Source organism: Delphinapterus leucas, chromosome 16, assembly GCF_059928025.1.
Source record: "Delphinapterus leucas isolate spDelLeu-1000000601 "Yukka" chromosome 16, BTC_Dleu_Yukka2, whole genome shotgun sequence".
Lineage (NCBI taxonomy): Eukaryota > Metazoa > Chordata > Mammalia > Artiodactyla > Monodontidae > Delphinapterus > Delphinapterus leucas.
This window is the reverse complement of record NC_143144.1, coordinates 62,054,546-62,071,499: the sequence shown is the minus strand read 5'-3', so window position 1 is coordinate 62,071,499 and position 16,954 is coordinate 62,054,546. Positions and strand designations below refer to the sequence as shown.

Here is a 16,954-nt window from a genome sequence, read left to right as displayed (position 1 = left end):
CTAACAGGGAAATGACTGAGAGGCCCTAGCCTTCCCCCAGGAAGCCATTCAACTCAAAGAAATCTCCTCAGCTGGTAGGATTTCAGTGGGATTCCACATGTAGTGAAATGACCATGAGCAATGGGGAAACCAGGGAGGTCCGGCCTCAGCCTTACCTCCAGGTTCCACTCACCTGCACCCTCTTATTCTCTTCTGCCCTGAGAGACCCTTTCCAGCGTCACCGAGGGAGGGCCTAGCAGTATGGGACTGAGAGGATGGAAGTGGTGGAATGGCAGTCTTTTGTACGTATGGGTCCGTGGTGAGCGGGGGTTTTGTAGGGACTGGGAACAGTGCATCTTCCAAGTGTAGTAGCTCAGCGGGAGGAGAAGTGAGGGTCTGGAGAGGAGGCCAGCTCGACCAGGGTGTTGGAAGGAGACTTGGAAGAGCAGGAGAGGGGGTCTTGGAGAGTGGGAGCCCCCCCATCCAGGAGACGATAGAGACCTGGGTTTGAATGCCAGCCCATCACTTCCTACGTTGGGTCCTGGGCCACTTACTCAGTGGCTCAGTTCACTCATCTGGGAAATGGAGATAATGTCTCCTAGAGCCAAGGTGGGAAGCTCCCACCCTGGCACATGGTAGGGCCCCAGCGATCCTCCCAGCTCACTGGCCCGTCTGCCCCTTCCCCCAGGTCATCGACAAGAACTCAGGTGGCTGGTGGTACGTGCAGATCGGTGAGAAGGAGGGCTGGGCCCCCGCGTCGTACATCGATAAGCGCAGGAAGCCCAACCTGAGCCGCCGCACGAGCACCCTGACGCGGCCCAAGGTGCCCCCACCGGCACCACCCAGCAAGCCCAAGGAGGCCGAGGAGGGTCTGGCGGGTGCTGGTGAGAGCCAGGACTCCCCGCTGAGGCTCAGGTACGAGGAGCCCGAGTATGACATCCCTGCCTTTGGCTTCGACTCAGAGCCAGAGCTGAGTGAGGAGCCCGCAGAGGACGGCGGCTCGGGGGACAGGCGGCCCGGCCAGCCCCACAGGCCCTCGCCCGCCTTCTCACTGCAGCGCGCCCGCTTCAAGGTGGGCGGATCTGCAGAGGACGTGGCCCTGGAAGAGGAGACCATCTATGAGAACGAGGGCTTCCGGGCATGTGCAGAGGACACCCTGTCGGCCAGGCGCTCCTCCCGGGACAGCGACTCCCCAGGCGGCTCCCCGCTGTCCCTTGCCAGGAAAAACTCCCCCAGATCGGGCTCCCCCAAATCGTCGTCGCTCTTGAAGCTCAAGGCAGAGAAGAACGCCCAGGCGGAACTGGGGAAGAACCACTCCTCGGCCTCTTTTTCCTCGTCCATCACCATCAACACCACCTGCTCTTCCTCTTCCTCCTCTTCCTCCTCGTCCTTGTCCAAGAACAGTGGGGACCTGAAGCGCCGTTCTGCCTCGGACGCAGGCATCCGCGGCGCTCCCAAGGTCGGAGCGAGGAAGGATGCTGACCCGAAGACTGGGCTGACCTCCTGTGCCCGGGCCAAGCCATCAGTTCGGCCCAAGCCATTCCTGAGCCGCACAGAGTCCCAGAGTCAGGAGAAGATGGACATCAGCACTTTACGGCGCCAGCTGAGGCCCATTGGCCAGCTCCGGGGCGGCCTCAAGGGCGCCAAGAGCGAGGATTCAGAGCTGCCCCCCCAGATGGCCTTCGAGGGTCCCGGTGAGGGGTCCAGGAGAGGCTCAGCCGACCTCATCACCCTCCCTGCCGCCACGCCCCCGTGTCCCACCAAGAAGGGGTGGGAAGGGCAGGCCACCTCCTACACGACATGCAGTGCCTACCAAAAGGTCCAGGACTCGGAGATCAGCTTCCCGGCAGGCGTGGAGGTGCAGGTGCTTGAGAAGCTGGAAAGTGGCTGGTGGTACGTGAGGTTTGGGGAGCTGGAGGGCTGGGCCCCCTCCCACTATCTGGTGCTCGGTGAGAACGAGCAATTCGACCCCCCTGGCAAAGAGCTGGACACAGTGGCCCCCAAGAGCAAGCAGAACGAGGGCAAGTCAGACAGCCTGGAAAAGATCGAGAAGCGGGTCCAAGCGCTGAACACTGTCAACCAGAGCAAAAGGGCCACGCCGCCCATCCCCTCCAAGCCTCCCGGGGGCTTCGTCAAGACCTCGGGTGCCGGGGCGGTGAAGATGAGGAATGGCGTGCGGCAGGTGGCCGTGAGGCCCCAGTCGGTGTTCGTGTCCCCACCGCCCAAGGACAGCAACCTGTCCTGTGCCCTGAGGAGGAATGAGTCGCTGACGGCCACCGACGGCCTCCGAGGCGTCCGCCGGAACTCCTCCTTCAGCACTGCCCGCTCGGCAGCCGCAGAAGCCAAGGGCCGCCTGGTCGAACGGGCCGCCAGCCAGGGCTCGGACCCTCCTCTGCTGCCCACTCAGCGCAACGGCATCCCGGTGTCCCCTGTGCGCCCCAAGCCTATTGAGAAGTCCCAGTTCATCCACAACAACCTCAAAGATGTGTACGTCTCGATCGCAGACTACGAGGGGGACGAGGAGACGGCGGGCTTCCAGGAGGGCGTGTCCATGGAGGTCCTGGAGAGGAACCCCAACGGCTGGTGGTACTGCCAGATTCTGGACGGGGTGAAGCCCTTCAAAGGCTGGGTGCCCTCCAACTACCTGGAGAAAAAGAACTAATGAGGAGTGGTGGGGGGCCTAAGTCCTTGCAGCCTCAGTATGGGTGAGCTGTGAGAGAAGACAAAAGGGAAAGGGAAAATGGGAGGGGGTGGGGGGGACAACGTTAAACCTGCAGAATGTGGGACCTCGAAGATACTCCCCTCCAGGCTGTCCCCCAGCTGGAAGGTAGGGTCTGGTGGGGGCCCACATTGAGCAGGGAGTGGAAGGGGCAGGGGTGTCCTGGGCCTGGGACCGGAGGCAAGAAAGCTGAGCCCTCACACGTGCACCTTGGGAACTTTGCTGATGGACTCGGCACCATTTGGGACAGGCCATGTAGGAAACCCCAATTTGTGCCTTGGCTGCAAATCTGGGAAAGGTGTGGTTGTGCGGGCCTCCTGTGCCCTGCCCCTGCCTAGCCTGGCTTCCGTTGCTGGCATCTTGTACCCCGGAAGTAGCCCTTGTATCATCCTAATCTATGTTTGTGAGTTATGCTGGTTTCCCAGGAATCTCTGCCACCTGCCATGGGTGGGTGTGGTAGGAGATACCACTGGCCCTGGGGCTGGGAGGCATCTCCTGTGAGCTCAGGCTGTCCCTGGGCCAGGCCACTGTTTCTTGTTAGTTGAAGAGAAAGCAGTTCCCCAGCTGCCAGCAAGGACCACCATTCTTAGCCGTCACTGCTGCTGGCCTTGAGAAGAGAGCTTGCCCTGCCTGGGGCACCCCCGTGGAGGACCACCGGCTCCAGTGTTCACAGAGAAGGCAGGTAGAGCCGTCGGTCTTTTCACAGTCTGCACAGACTTTATTTTGGATATTTCTGGGTGGGCAGTTCTTTGCAAGTTTTGGGAGAGATGTATTGCTTTGGGCCTTCTATGTCAGGCCTTGGGTTTTGGTCTTATTTTAGGAGTTGTTTGGGGACCCAAGGGCGGTCAGCCTCACGGGACGGGATGGGTAGTGGATGGCCTTTCTATCATACTCTTGTGGGGAGGTGGTTTGGTTTGTGTTTTGCATTCTTCCCTCCACAAGCCAAAGTCGCTTCATTTGGTTTCCACTGTGTGGACAGTACCGGTGCTTGCCAGAGGGATCTCAGGCTGGAGGAGCCCTGGTCCCAGCCGTGGCAAAGCAGAGACGCTGCTCTCCTGGTTCTTGTGCAACCTCAGCAGGGCAGAACCCTCAGCAGGGAGGAGGGTGGTGTTCAGGAGAGGGGCAGCGAACGTTCTCCTGCCTGGGCAGGGCCCGAAGCCTTATGTGAAGGCTGTGGAGCAGCAGCCATCGCCCTCACCCTGGGCCAAGGGGAACCTGCTGGGCGGACACCACCAGGCACCCCCTGGCCTGCAAGCAATACCGCAGGTGCCCGAGGAGGCGAAGATCCCTGGGCCAGGAGCCAACCTGGTCTTTCTGAGGGGCAGTGCCCCTGCGAAGAGAGAAGGGAGAGAATGACGTCCCTGTCAACTCTGGGTGGTGTCTTTCAGTCGACACTTCAGAGGCCAAACTGGCTTCCCCAAGGACTCACTCTTCACTGGGAGTGGATTTCCACACGTGCCTTTGATTGTGGACAGATCAGGCTTCACAGCCCCCGACTCAGCTGCCAGATCCTGGACTAAGGAGGAAAGGCCCTCCCTCCGCCCACACTCCCCCGCCCCCCAGGAAGCGTATGATGCCTGAAGAACAGCGGGGGACCCGCGCCTCGTGCCCTCAGCCCCCAGCCGCCCTGCCCTCCTCCTTCGCCGTACGTACACTGACGCCTGGCAGCTCTAGCAAACTGCTCCCGTTCTATGTTGAAAAGGCCGTGGTGAGATTTTGCTTCCTTTTGTTTGTTTAAAATTAAAATTAGTTATTATTTTCTTCTGCTGGACAGTATTAAATAGAGCAGGATGTTGAGTTATCTGCTAGATTGCAGTACTAATGGTAGTGTTGTAGTGTCTTCATATTAATATTATTTGGACTTATTTGAACAATAATGATAAAGAAGTGGTTCATTATTTTTTAATTAATGCACTTTAATACGGTGGAATGGAAAGAAACCCAGAGAGCAAAGTGCATTACTTAAAGATGCAGTATATACTTTTCTCATTTTTAAGCAGCACATATTTATTAAAAGAAAAAAAAGTAATTTATGATTATTTAAAATAAAATTTAAAAGTAGAGTGATTGTCGGGTTAAAGGACCTTCCACGTAGCTATCTTCCAGGGGGATGGCCCCAGCGGCCTCACTCCTCAATGTCTGCACTGAGCCAGTTCAATCAGTAACACGCCAGCCAGGCCAGGAAGGAGTGCAGGACGCATCTGCCAAGCACAGAGCATCTCAGTCGGACTGGACCACAGTGCTCCCCAGAGCCTATCTTTCCCTGCCCTTCCTCACTGCACTGCCTTGTGGGACTCTCCACCACCCACAAGGCAGATGTTCTCCCAGCCCCCCAAGGACCCTCTCTCCTTAATCCCCAGTGCCCTTAAGTGAGTCATTTTAAGTGACCTTCAGGGTCACTCCATCCCATACCCTCCTGTTACTGCAGCCCAAAGACAGGAATTAGCTTTCCCCAAATCACATAGCTAGTTAACTGCAGACCTCCCCACTGCATCCACCCCTGCACTCCTCCCCAGCCCCGCTAGAGTTTATAGTGTGGTCATCATGTTTACAATGTGACATCCAGCCCTAAGGATGGCTGGGGGTTGCTCAGGCATCCAGGAAAAGTAGAGAATGCTGCCACCTGGTGACAGCATGTAGCTTTGGGCAGTGAACAGGGATTGCCATGCCCCGTCTTCGCCCCTTGCCCCTCACCATCACCCCCTTACTCACAGCACAGCACAAACCCTGCAAACCCAAAGAGAATATTAATACTTGAAGCAAGAAGGGTGCATGCCAGTCCCTCTCAGACATGGCCAGGGGATGCCAGGCCTTGTGCCCCTGGACTCCTAGCGCTGCCCAGGGCAAGAGGGCTTTTCCCTAGAGCTACTGAGCTGCTTTGTGATGTTGGAGGGTACTTCTGGCAGCAGGTAGAGGAGGGAGGGGTCTGTGGCTCTGACCCATCTGGAGGAAAACCAGATCGGACTTTAAAAGGTTTAAAAAAAAAAAAAAATCTCAGCAGTGTCCAAACCTAGTTTTCCATTAGTTGTGATTGAAAATGTGAAATGACGTTGTATTGCTGTATACTGCAACTTTAATCAAAATGAGCCCTTCTGAGGTCATTATTGAGGTTTATATAATGCCCGAAGATGCATCATTTGGTGCTTTTTCTTTCAGTTTAAAGACTTTTTTCTTTTATTACAAGGGAAAAAGATGTCTTCATCTCTCTCCCACTTTGTAACAGGGGCCTGGCTGGGCTCCCTGGCCCCATCATGCTGTTCCCACTAGGCCAAGGGACCCCGAGGGTGGCAAGAGGGAGCTGGAGGGGGCAGCCTGAACAGCAGGTGTGCCATCTGCCCCAGCTGTGGCTGGGCCCTCTGGCCAGCCTTCAGCCCGTTCACCCCCAGCCTAGCCCCACAGGGTCCTCTTTTTTCCTCCTCCATGCTCCATCTTGACGAAGGCATTATATAGAATCGTTTTAATCACTTTCAGATGTTAGAGCAGCGTATTTTACTGGCATTTATATCCATTGCTTTTCCTCAGCAAGGCATGTTACTATTATCATCTAAGGAAAAAAGACAAGGGAATTTCGGTCAAGCATTATTTTCATATTACTAGTATTTGCAGAATAGGTGTAGAACTATTTAAGTTTAGACCTTGGTTTGGTAGTTTGTTTTGTTTTTATGGAAAAAAAGATAAAGTAACCCCTACTTTTCCTGTTTTTGTATTTAACTAATATATTATTTCTTTAAGGTTACTCACTTCCCCTACCCGCTCCAAATACTTTGCATTCTCAATCGAAAATGAAAACAATCTGAGAGACAGGAAAAGTGCAATATTATCAAGAGGGATGCCAGGGCTCGTTGGGATGGTGGCGGGAGAGCCAGCAACCCCGTCTCTCGCTAGGGGAGGTGGGGCTCCTGGAAGGAGTCGTAGCTGTGGAGCCTATAGATGACCTGGGTATTGATTTTTTTTTACCCCTCCTCCCCTTCCCCCTTCCCTGGCAAGATGGCAGGGGTCCCCACCAGAGGGCATCCCCTTCTGCTGGGTGTTGTCCACCCAGAAGAGAGGGATTCAGGGAAGTGGCATGGGGCACTTGGCCTCCCCGGGGCCCCAGCCCCAGGCACAGAGCAAGGGCCTCCAGGAACCGTTCCTTGTTTTCATTTCCGTTGTTTTTCAGCCAGCTGCTCAGAAAGACCTGTCCCAGAAATAACCCTCAGCAGCCCTCTCACGCCAATCTCTTGATGTTTGGGCCATGATCCTTTTGATGTATGTTTGAGTCTTTCTAAAACTACGTAACCTCAAGTTCAGTTTATGGGCAGGAACCCTCGATGTAATCAAACCCTTTTGGAGGGATGTGGGTGCCTTGAGCCCAGCATTCCCCAGTGACGCACCAATTCCCACAAGCCTGCAGCTGGGCCTGGTGCTGAGCCAGGGCCACCCATTCATCTCAATGACTTCAGCCCGAGCAAGGCGTGAGCCCTGCCTCTGCTCAACACCCCGACAGTCCCCAGAAGGTCTTGGAGAAGCGTCGGAGGAGCCTGCCGAGGTCCCTGCAGACAGAACTTCCCACAACAGGTACCAAGCCGCCGCCTCCTACCTGGGTGCCAGTAGAGAGGGGACAGGACAGGAAGTCTCTGGGTCCAAAGCTCTGCCCCTCAGGGCGACAGGGACATCCTTGCGGGCTCATCCCCTCCACCTCCAGTACTGTACGCTTGCTGCTCCATCCCGTTCGGTGAATTTCTGTACATATAGGAACCTGGCGCCCAGAGTGGGACCATGCCCCCGTGTGGGGGTGGCTCTCCTTGGAGTGTATACGTCTATAGGTCCAATCTTCAAGAATCCCGATGCAGAGCTCTCTGGAAAGAGAACCATCCACAGTGCTAAAGAATTAAGATTCCCTCACTTTTTTGAGGGCTGTGTGTTGTTGAGGAAGTGTGTGTGTGTGTGTGTGTGTGTGCGCATTCGAGTGCGTATGTGAGAGTGTTGGTCATTTCCCACTTGAACTAAAGAACATGGGGTTAGAGGAAAAAAATACTGGGCAAGCTGTCTCCATTGAACAAGTCCTTGGCATTGGGCAGGCCCCAAAGGACTCACAGCTTCTGGCAGCAAGTGTATGTGTTATTCACACGTGTAATTCTGGCTGGAGAGTGCAATGTGTCTTTTTTTTTTTTTTTTTGGTAATTATTTTATTAAGTATTTAGTTGGAAACTTCACACTGGCATTAACAGATCTAGCAGAAGCAGCCTAGGCCATCGTCCCGGGGTCCAAAATGAAGATGTGGAAAGGTGCCGCCACTGGGTGTGGAAGTGCCGAGGCGGTCAGATGGGGCTGCCACCCGCAGTGTCTCTAGTAGGCTGACTCCCAGCCTTTGCCATGCATATCGCCACTGTGGGAATCCCCATGTCATGAGAGCAGCTGGCCCTCAGTTCTTATATTGCTGAGGGTGGATCAGGCCGGTCGGGGCGAGAAATTGGTCACCGTGAGCTCAGTGGACCTACCCGTGCGGGTACGTCAGCACCCCTGGTCTAGACTGCAGGCCTGACTGAACGCTTCATGGGAATCATGTGGAGGGCTCCCCCTTGATATTACTGAGCTTTTTGTCTAAATCATGATCTCTGGTTGGGGCAGCCCCTGGTTCTCAAGCTCTGTGATCAGAGCCAGTGACAGAACAGGGTCAGTGACCTATAGCTGCACTTCAGGAAGAAGAGCCTCACTGATAATAGCATCCCTCCTGTTTTGTCCTGTGCACCTGGGTCCTCAGGCCAGAAGTTGGGCACACTGGGTAGAGGACTAGGTATAGACTGGGTAGAGGACTCTGTCTTCCTGGGCCTTGGTCCCAAGCTGCCTATAATGTTGGTTTTACCATGCCAATCCCGCTTCCCGGAGCCTATCTTTTTAACCTTGAGTTTGCACTTGACCTTGACAATCAGCCCCCTCTCCCATTCCAGAACTTAGTGGCCTTAGAGAATGGGTCCCTACGATGAAGGTCCCTCCTTTGCTCCCATTTCCATCCTAGCTAATGGGCTGGACCTCAGGAGGCAAGAGAGAAAGGAAGAATTGTCGTTTTAAAGCAAAAGTATGGATCGAGCACGTTGGAGGTGAGTGAGAGGCACGTCGGCAAGATGAGTGTGCGCGTTTGGGGTGGCTGGGGTTTACCGCCCCTTCCCCAAGAAGGAGGCTTCCAGAAGAGGAGGTCTGCTAGGCAGAAAGGGAAGAGTATGAGAAGGTTGAGAGAGGGTTTGGAGTCTGGAGTTTTGTCTTTATTAGAAAGGAGGGGGAAGTCTATTCTGAGTGTTTCAGGAAGAAGACAGCAGGTAGGGAGGGAATTTAGTGATTCAACACCCAAGGGTCCAGCCAGAACAGGTTGGGAAAGCCCCAAGACTTGGCTGTTAGAAGAAGCTGGCCTCAGGAAACAGCTACTTGCTGGGCCACAAGCTGGGTCCCCAGCGGGTTCTTAATGGTCACTGATTTACTTAGTGGAGAGCGGAAAGTTGCCAGCAACAAACCAGTCTTTGACTTTGAGGCCCTGGCTCCAGAACATTCATCCATCTCTCAGTTTCCAGGCTCGGTTTCCCACCTCCCCTTTGTCCAGTCCAGAGCTAGCCTCTCAAATTGCTTGAATCAGAGACCAGCGACCATAATGGGTCATGTAGTTGGGACCCACCACCCCCAAACTGGAACCTTGGGGTCCAGACACCATCCAGCATATCTGGGAGGAAGACAACTTCGTTTGCTCTTCTGTTGACACCAATTCTTCTTAAGTATCTCTAATGATGCCTGTGGTGGTTCAGTTTGCTGAGCCTGCCTTAGTGGTGTGACTTAGAAGATGGAGTGCAATGCACTCATCATGTTTAGTGGCCTGTGACCAAGGCATACTGCTCTTAAGCATTTCAGAGAAAGAAGGGTAAACAGAGCCACCGTTCTTGAATCTACAGCTTGTTCTCTGCAACAGGTTTTCTTTAAATCCAGGACACAGGATGGCAAAAGGGTTTCAGGGCCAGTTTCCAGGAGGTCTGCATGAAGGGGACTTCTGAACAAGGCAGGTGTTAGTGGCAGGTTCGTGAAGCGTGGGCTCGTGCACTGCATGGTTGCATGTGAACTGCTGGATGCCTCTGGGGCACTCCTCACGGTGTCCACTCAACCCTTCCCAGCTCCTAGTGGGGTCTGTGGGGTCTGAAGGAGGTTGTTCCCTCTTCCCCCTCAGCAGAGAAATTTAAGGGCAGTGAATCCAGTGCTGTCAACCTGAGTGCTAAAAAATTTCCAGGCTCAATGGTGGTGCTAAACTCTCTCCATGTTTCTAATATTTTTAATAGTGGGTTTTGTTTTTTTTTTTTTTTTTTGAATTGTTCTCGTCACAAAAATGCAGCGTCCTCGGGGAAGGGACCCAGCCCCTTGACCTGCCGCTTTCCAGGTGTCTTTTATCATTTTGACGGGATTCTTTGGTCTGCAGAAAATACTCTGTCTTGGCATGCTTCTAGACTGTAAGATTTGGGTTGTTTTGTATTTTATGTTTACATGCATCTTGTATTTCCCTGAAAACTAAATAAAGTTTTTGCCTTTTTAACTGAACAGAATCACCTCCTGATTCTCCCTGCCACAAGAAAACATATCCAGCTGAGTGGCAAAAGCCACATCACCCCAAATGAAACATGAACTGCAGGGTCCGGGCCCTCTGAGGACACTGGAGGGGTGGGGGGGGCAGGTAAGTTCCCACTGTTGCCGGTGAGAAGCGTGCTCAAGGCCCTCTACCCCTTCCCCCACCTTTGGGAGGCTTTCTGGGCAGTGGCCAAGGCTTTCAGAGAGGGATACAGATCTTGGGGCCAAAGAGCCACATTCAGTGGGCCTACGTGGCCCCTCAGCTTAGAGCCCCTGACCCTCCCCTACTTTTGCTGGACTCCAGTGCGCAGGGCTGGGCAGTCCTGGTGTGGGGAGTAGCCCATGGCTTTTCAAGGCCAAGCAGAGGCTGGGCAGCTAGAGCATCCTCCCAGGAGAGAGGAAGGCAAGCATCCCATGTCCCTCTGAGGCCCAGCCTGCCAAATGAGTTCAACTCCCACATTGCGCCCAGACACCCCGTCCAGCGCTCCAGCTTCTACCGCCACCCAGAGGTACTCAGCCCATCTAGAAAGTTTTTCCGAAGGTCCCTGACCGAGGCCTCCCTTTTCAGCCTAGCTGTGCCACTCATTTGGCATAGGCCTCCTCACCGACCAGTGGGAGGAGCAGCTGAGCTTCCAGGTCTGGGCTTGGGGTGAGAGACGGGCAGGCCCTGTTCTGGGGAGCTCAGCACAGTGCCTGCCACCCTTTAGCCCCTAGGCGGCGCTGCCCCTCCACAAAGGTTGCACTCCAGATTTAGACCTGGCTCAGCCTCGGGAGTGCCACGGACCCAGGGACCTGAGGCCACCGAGGGGCAGCAGCGTCTCCCTTTCAGCTTACAGTGGGGCTCGCCTGGCATTCTGCTTGGATAGCCCCTGCTATCCAAGCCCCAGGTCACGCTCCAGCCGCCTCCCCCTCCCCTGCTCTCTCCAGGGAGTCTTTCCTGATCGTTGACTCCCCTCCTGCACACCCACCTGCCCGCCTGCCCTCCGTCCCCAGCCCTCCAGACTGCACAGCACAGCCCTCAGGCTGGTACGAAATCACCTTTATTCACAATCAGTCACGGTGACCCAGGTTCACAAAGGAGGCAGCAGCTACCCCCAGGCTAGCAGAGACAACAGGATGGTGGCTTCCTCTCCCTGGCGCGCAGGCTGTACAGCCCCTGCATGTAAGAACTCCTCTCCTTGTCTGAGAGGGGACCCCTGACTGGGTGGGGCCACACCAGCCCCACCTCGCCCCCCCTCCCACAGAAGGGGTCTACAGGGTCAGTGGGGAGGGGAGACCCATGGTAGGACTGTGGCTTCCCGGCCAGGCAGGTGCAGACAGGGCCCGCCTGACATCCTGACCCCCTCCCTGTGCTGTCCCACCACACCACCCCATAGCAGCCCCCACCAGAGAACCCCCGAGAGTCACAAGGAAAGTCCCTCCCGACCCCAACCATCACTTTACCGAGGTGCCAGCTGAGGCTCAGAGAGGCTATGACCTGGTCAGGGCCACACAACTGGTCAGTGGCCAGGTCCAGAATCGCACGCTCTGCCAGCCATACGGCAAAGCAGTCTCCGACAGGCGTAAAAAACTATCTGAGGGGGCCGAGGGCTGGGAGGCTCAGGGGAAACTAGGCCAGGACTCTGAGAGCTGGCCCCAGCCATGGCCTATCAGGACAGGGCGTGCAGGGCTGAGATGACTGTAACCTAAGAGCAGCTGCGGGGGGACTCCCTCACCCCAGCATCAGGACTAAGAACCTAGAGGTTCTCCTCTTTCCTGGGACCAGAGAGCCTAAGAACAGGCTCCCTACCTCTACAATGATGAGGCCAGCTGGCCTTCCCTCCCTCAGCTTGCCCAGAACTTTTTATGTCCTTAGGGAGGAGGGAACTCCCGGGCCTCGTGATGTATAATGAGCCAATTATGATAACCCTGCTCCAGCCCAAGAAGAAGGGCATTTTGTGGCTCTGGGGTGATCCCCTAGTCCCAGGGCACTGCAGAGGCTCTGCTGCCCTCTCTATAAAAGGGATACAATTTGTCAGAAGGCCTCCCACTTCAGGAGTTCTACTTCATGGTAAGCAGAGCTGGCTATGGACTTCTGGGCTGCAGTCTGGGGAAGATTTTGAGTGATGACTACCTCTGCTGACCCCTCTAACCAGGCACCCCGCCCACCAGGACAGCATTTCTAGGGGTCTGGGGGATGGGAATTCAGTCCCACCCACCCCCCTGCCAAATAACCCCTACAAACCCAATAAATAAATAAGTTAAAATACGGAAAAAGCCTGTTCTTACTCCAGGGAACCCTCTACTCCCAACCCAGGGCCCTGCCCTCTCCTGGGGATGCTACAGCCTCTATGAGTACCAGCCCGGCCCAGAATAGCACTGAGATGGGGGAGGAGAGGTCACAGAGGGTAGCTGCAAACCTGTTCTTCAGAGAGACTGACAGAAGACAGACCCTGCTCTCCAGCCCACACCAAGGGGCTGCCCCTGGGCAGCAGCATCCAGCAAGATGACTGGGGCAGACAGGCTATGACCAGAAAGGGGCCCTCCACATCTCAACCAGGCCAGGGGGCTAGGGACCCAGAACCTGGAGGCTTCTGTAGCCTGTCCACCCATCCAGGGGGAGGGGGAGACGGACATGGCATGGAGGCTGCAGCCTGCCCAGGATGAGAGGTATCCACTGGGCTTCTTACCCCTGGCTTCCAGGCCCAAGGGGCAAGGAAGAAAGGAAGGAGAAGGTAGGTGTAGGTCAGAGAGTAAGGCAGCAGCTCAGGAGCTGCCGGCCTAGGGCCGCTGTTGCACAGGTTGTGCACTGCTCAAGGGCAGTTGGCTGAGGGAGAAAACGGAGGCTGAAGTCCAAGTCCACACTCCACTAGCCAAGCCACATGTCTGGGCTCAGGGCCACATCTGCCCAGAGGAAGGGACACACTTTCTAATTCTCACAAAGGTGCCACACAGGCTAGAAGGATTCCCCATCCTGGGAATCTACCCCGGATGGGGAAGGATCAAGAAAAGCTGAGACCCCAGTTTAGCCCCTCGGCGTGCAGGGAAGAGCAGGCGGTTTGCTTCTGCCCCCACCTCCCTGCCTGATACCCCTTCCTCCCCCAAACCTTTAGGGGCTGTTTCCCATGTTTAATGAGAAGGGAAAAGAATTTCCAAAATGAGGAAGGAGAGAAGGGGCCCTGTTGACTTGCCCCTCAGGCAGAGCTGGGCCGGAGTCGGAGGAGGTGGGCGTGAGGGGTAGGGCACCACGACGGGCTAGGAGCTGCGGTAGGTCTTGATGATGTCCTTGATGGGGCGGCGGCAGATGGGGCAGCAGGCGTGTAGAGCCTTCTTGAGGCGCAGGCCACAGGCATAGCAGAGGCACATGTGGCCGCATGTGTAGATGACCGTGTCCACCACGTGCTCATAGCAAATGGTGCACTCATCGCTCCACGGGCCCCCGCCTGGAGTCACTGGCGACTCTGGCAGGCTCACAGGTGAGTTGGGGGCCGTCCCTGGGGGCAAGGGGAAACCAGTCAGGAGGAGACATGGCCCAGTCTGGTCCCAGGTTCATGAAGAGAGCCCCCTGGCCTCTCCCCCTCCATTTATCCGGATCAGCCGGTCTAACCTACCACCCAACTTCCTGGGCACAAGAAAGGAGAGGATACACTCTGGACAGCCCCACTTCTGGCCCCTCAGTGCCCAGACCAGGGGCCAGGGTGTCCATGAGGCATTGAGAGGAGGAGGGAGGGATGGAGGAAGGAAGGAGGCCCAAAACCATTTAAGGAAGGCCCCTCCTGAGTTACCCTTTGGTGTTCTTTGTGCTAAAGAAGTCCTTTGGAGAAAGCTGCCCAGCCGGGGGAAAGGATGGGATACACCCCGGAAATTAGCACTCAACCAGGGTTCACTGGGCCCGTCTCCAGCTCCTCCAGGGCCCAGTCCTGATACAGAGGCTGCATGCCTGCCTCAGCCAGGGCAAGGGTGGGGATGGGGTCCTCAGGGTGGGAGGCCTGGCATGGTCACCATGGAACTGGAGGGGTCAGCCTACTTACCGCCAGCAGAGTTCCCCAGAGGTCCAGAGCTGCATGTGCTGAGCAAGGGGTCAGAGAGGCGGATGCCCAGGGCGCTGGGCGAGGTTGGTGAGGAGGCAGGGGAGCAGGAGAGTGACGGGATGCCCCGCTCTGCCAGGATGGTGGAGCCTGCAGAAAGGGTGGGAAAGAGGGAGGGACACACTAGCCACTCAGAGGCCCACTGGGAGAAAGCACGAATCTCCACCCCTCTATTAGGTTCCCAGGAGAGAAATGGGTGGTACAGCCTGACCACATGGCCCAGCCATAACGCTCAGGGTGGGACTCCACCGACTGGCTCAGCACCCTGCCCCAGCTCTCTGTTCCCGCCTACAAATTGGAGGGCCACACGCATCATGCTCTGGTGTTACTGCATCTGCCGTCTCCAAACAAGCCCCCTGCCTAGAATCCCACCTCCACCCTTCCCCGTGCTTCCCTCACCTTCAAGGTTTCCCATGCCAGAGAACAAAGTTGCCTTCCTCCCACCTAGCATGGCCCTTCAAGCCCTGGCCTCACCATCCTAGTCAGAGCCCCGTGCTATCACCCCCCTTCTCCTCTGCATTGGCACCTTTGAAATACTCCACACCATCTCCCACACTTGACCTGCCCAACCTTCTTTCCTTCCTTTCTTCCCTCACTTTCCTCTTCCCTTCCATCCCTCCCTGCCTCCTCCCTTCAACAAGTCCTTGCTGACAGCCTACCAGGTACCAGACACTGTGTATATATAAAACTGGGAATGAGGCAGACAGAGCCTTTGCCTTCAAAGAGCTAACTGTCCAGGGAGCCTCTTGGGGCTATCCTCAACCCCCTCCTCTGGACAGCCTTGACCCCACCCCACCCCCGACAACCACATATCTCTATCTAGCGCTGACCAGCCACACACGCCATGCACGGAAATAAAAAACCACAGAGGATAGGAAATTTTTTGTTCTTTGCCCAGGAATGTAACTTTGTTTCCCTACTTAAACCTTGAGCTACCTGAAAGCAGGAAGTCTGATTCACCTGTAAGTCTCCCACAGGCTCTAACATAATGCCCTACACATAAATAAGTGCCCAGTGAGATATTTTTTATTACTAGCTATTCATTCTAATTCACTTAATAGTCACTGTTTCTAAGAATATTCATTAGCTGTCCATAGGATTTCTCTTATTATTTATTGTTAACAGGTTTCAAGTTAATTATCATCCCCTTTCAGAAATTCATAACTCCTATTTGCTTTTCTTGCTTTATTACACTGGTTAGCATTTTCGGAACAATACTATAAGGCATCTCTATCATATTTCTGACTTTAATAAGAATATTTCTAATGTTTCGCCATTAAGCATGAAATTGACTGTAGTTTTAGAGTGAAGGAAGTATCTTTTCATTCTTACTTCACTTAGGCCTTCAACAAAGCAAAGCATTCCTCTATAAGGTAAATAATTATCCTTCACACATTGTTACTGATTTGTTTTTCCTTTAAAGTCAGTCAGGATCCCCTAACACCAATTTGTTAGTTGAGATGCCCCATTCTCCAAACAGCTCAGGAGCACTCTGTTTAGCATATATTAAATTCTGAATGGTTATTCTTCAACACCCACCTTGACCTACTTCCCTTTGGGGACATTTAAGTCCTGGGTTGTTTCTGTTTGTTTGTTTTTAAGCTTCTCCTTTGCTCCAGTCTAGTAAGCTTCTTTGGGCAACAGAAGCTTCACTGGGAAGCTACTTATCTATTATTAGATGGTGCTGAGGCAAGAGAGTACCTTGCCATTATGTTACTTCCTTCATCTGAGGAACGGTGTCTCCTGGTGAATGTAGCCAAATATCTGTGTACCTCAACCTGATTTTTTTTTCTGCACCCCAGTCCGATTTGTTTTTATTCCATCCTGAATTTTCACCCCAATTTCTTTCCTTACTGATTGATGGCTTTTCATCTAGCCTGATTTCTTTTCACCTCCTTCCTGACTTATCTTCCCTCAATCCTAACTTCTTAGCACCCCAGCCCCATTTCTTTTCATTCCTTTTTAAATTTATTTTACACTCCATCTTCATTTGGTCTCTTTCCAGAGGAGGAAGTCTCCACTGATTTTATCTGATTTCACAAAACTCTCACACACGCTCACAATCACCAACAGCATTACCTACACAAACACGCATACATTTAGTTACTCACGTGTGCCTAGACACAGTATGCCAATCTTACAGCGTAAACTCAGGCTCACTCACATACACACAATTACCTTGTCTATGAAGCCTCTTGGGGTGAGGTCTAGGTCAGGGGCTATGAGACCCAGGGGTCTCCAAATGTGTCTAAGCAAACTTGCTAAGGAAAAAAAAAATTCAGATGCCCAGGACCCAATCTGAGATCTACAGAATCAAAATCTCTGGAGGGGGGATTCAAGAGTCTGCACTGTAGTAGGTTCTCCGAGGGAGTCTCGTGCTGCTGCAGAGCAGACCAGCACTTGGAAAGCATGAACACCTGCTCACTCTGCGGTAACAGGTTCCTGAAGATACACGTAAAAAAAAAAGATTTCTGGTCAAACGAGCTTGGAAAAGCTGGACACCATAACCACCACCACCTTCTCCTAAAGGTTCACATTGTATATTAAAGGCTCTGAGAAGGTCTACAGTAAAGAATCGCTTTTTTTTTTTTTTTTTTTTGCCATACACGGG

At 54.2% G+C, this 16,954-nt stretch overlaps 1 protein-coding gene across 21 annotated transcripts in view; it reads left to right on the top strand.

The window, feature by feature from the left end:
• The window catches only part of SH3PXD2A (SH3 and PX domains 2A), a 245,775-nt gene extending 228,832 nt beyond the window's left edge, over positions 1 to 16,943 (top strand). For 11 of the 21 annotated variants that reach the window (XM_089898130.1, XM_089898119.1, XM_089898132.1 and 8 more), the window contains 2 exons: positions 668 to 6,637; positions 6,858 to 10,244. In XM_089898130.1, coding sequence (XP_089754256.1) covers positions 668 to 2,641 — 1,974 coding nt within the window. In that variant the 3' untranslated portion in view covers positions 2,642 to 6,637; positions 6,858 to 10,244. The other 10 variants (XM_089898127.1, XM_089898129.1, XM_089898122.1 and 7 more) reach the window with 10 other exon arrangements.
• The last annotated feature ends 11 nt before the right edge of the window (positions 16,944 to 16,954 follow it).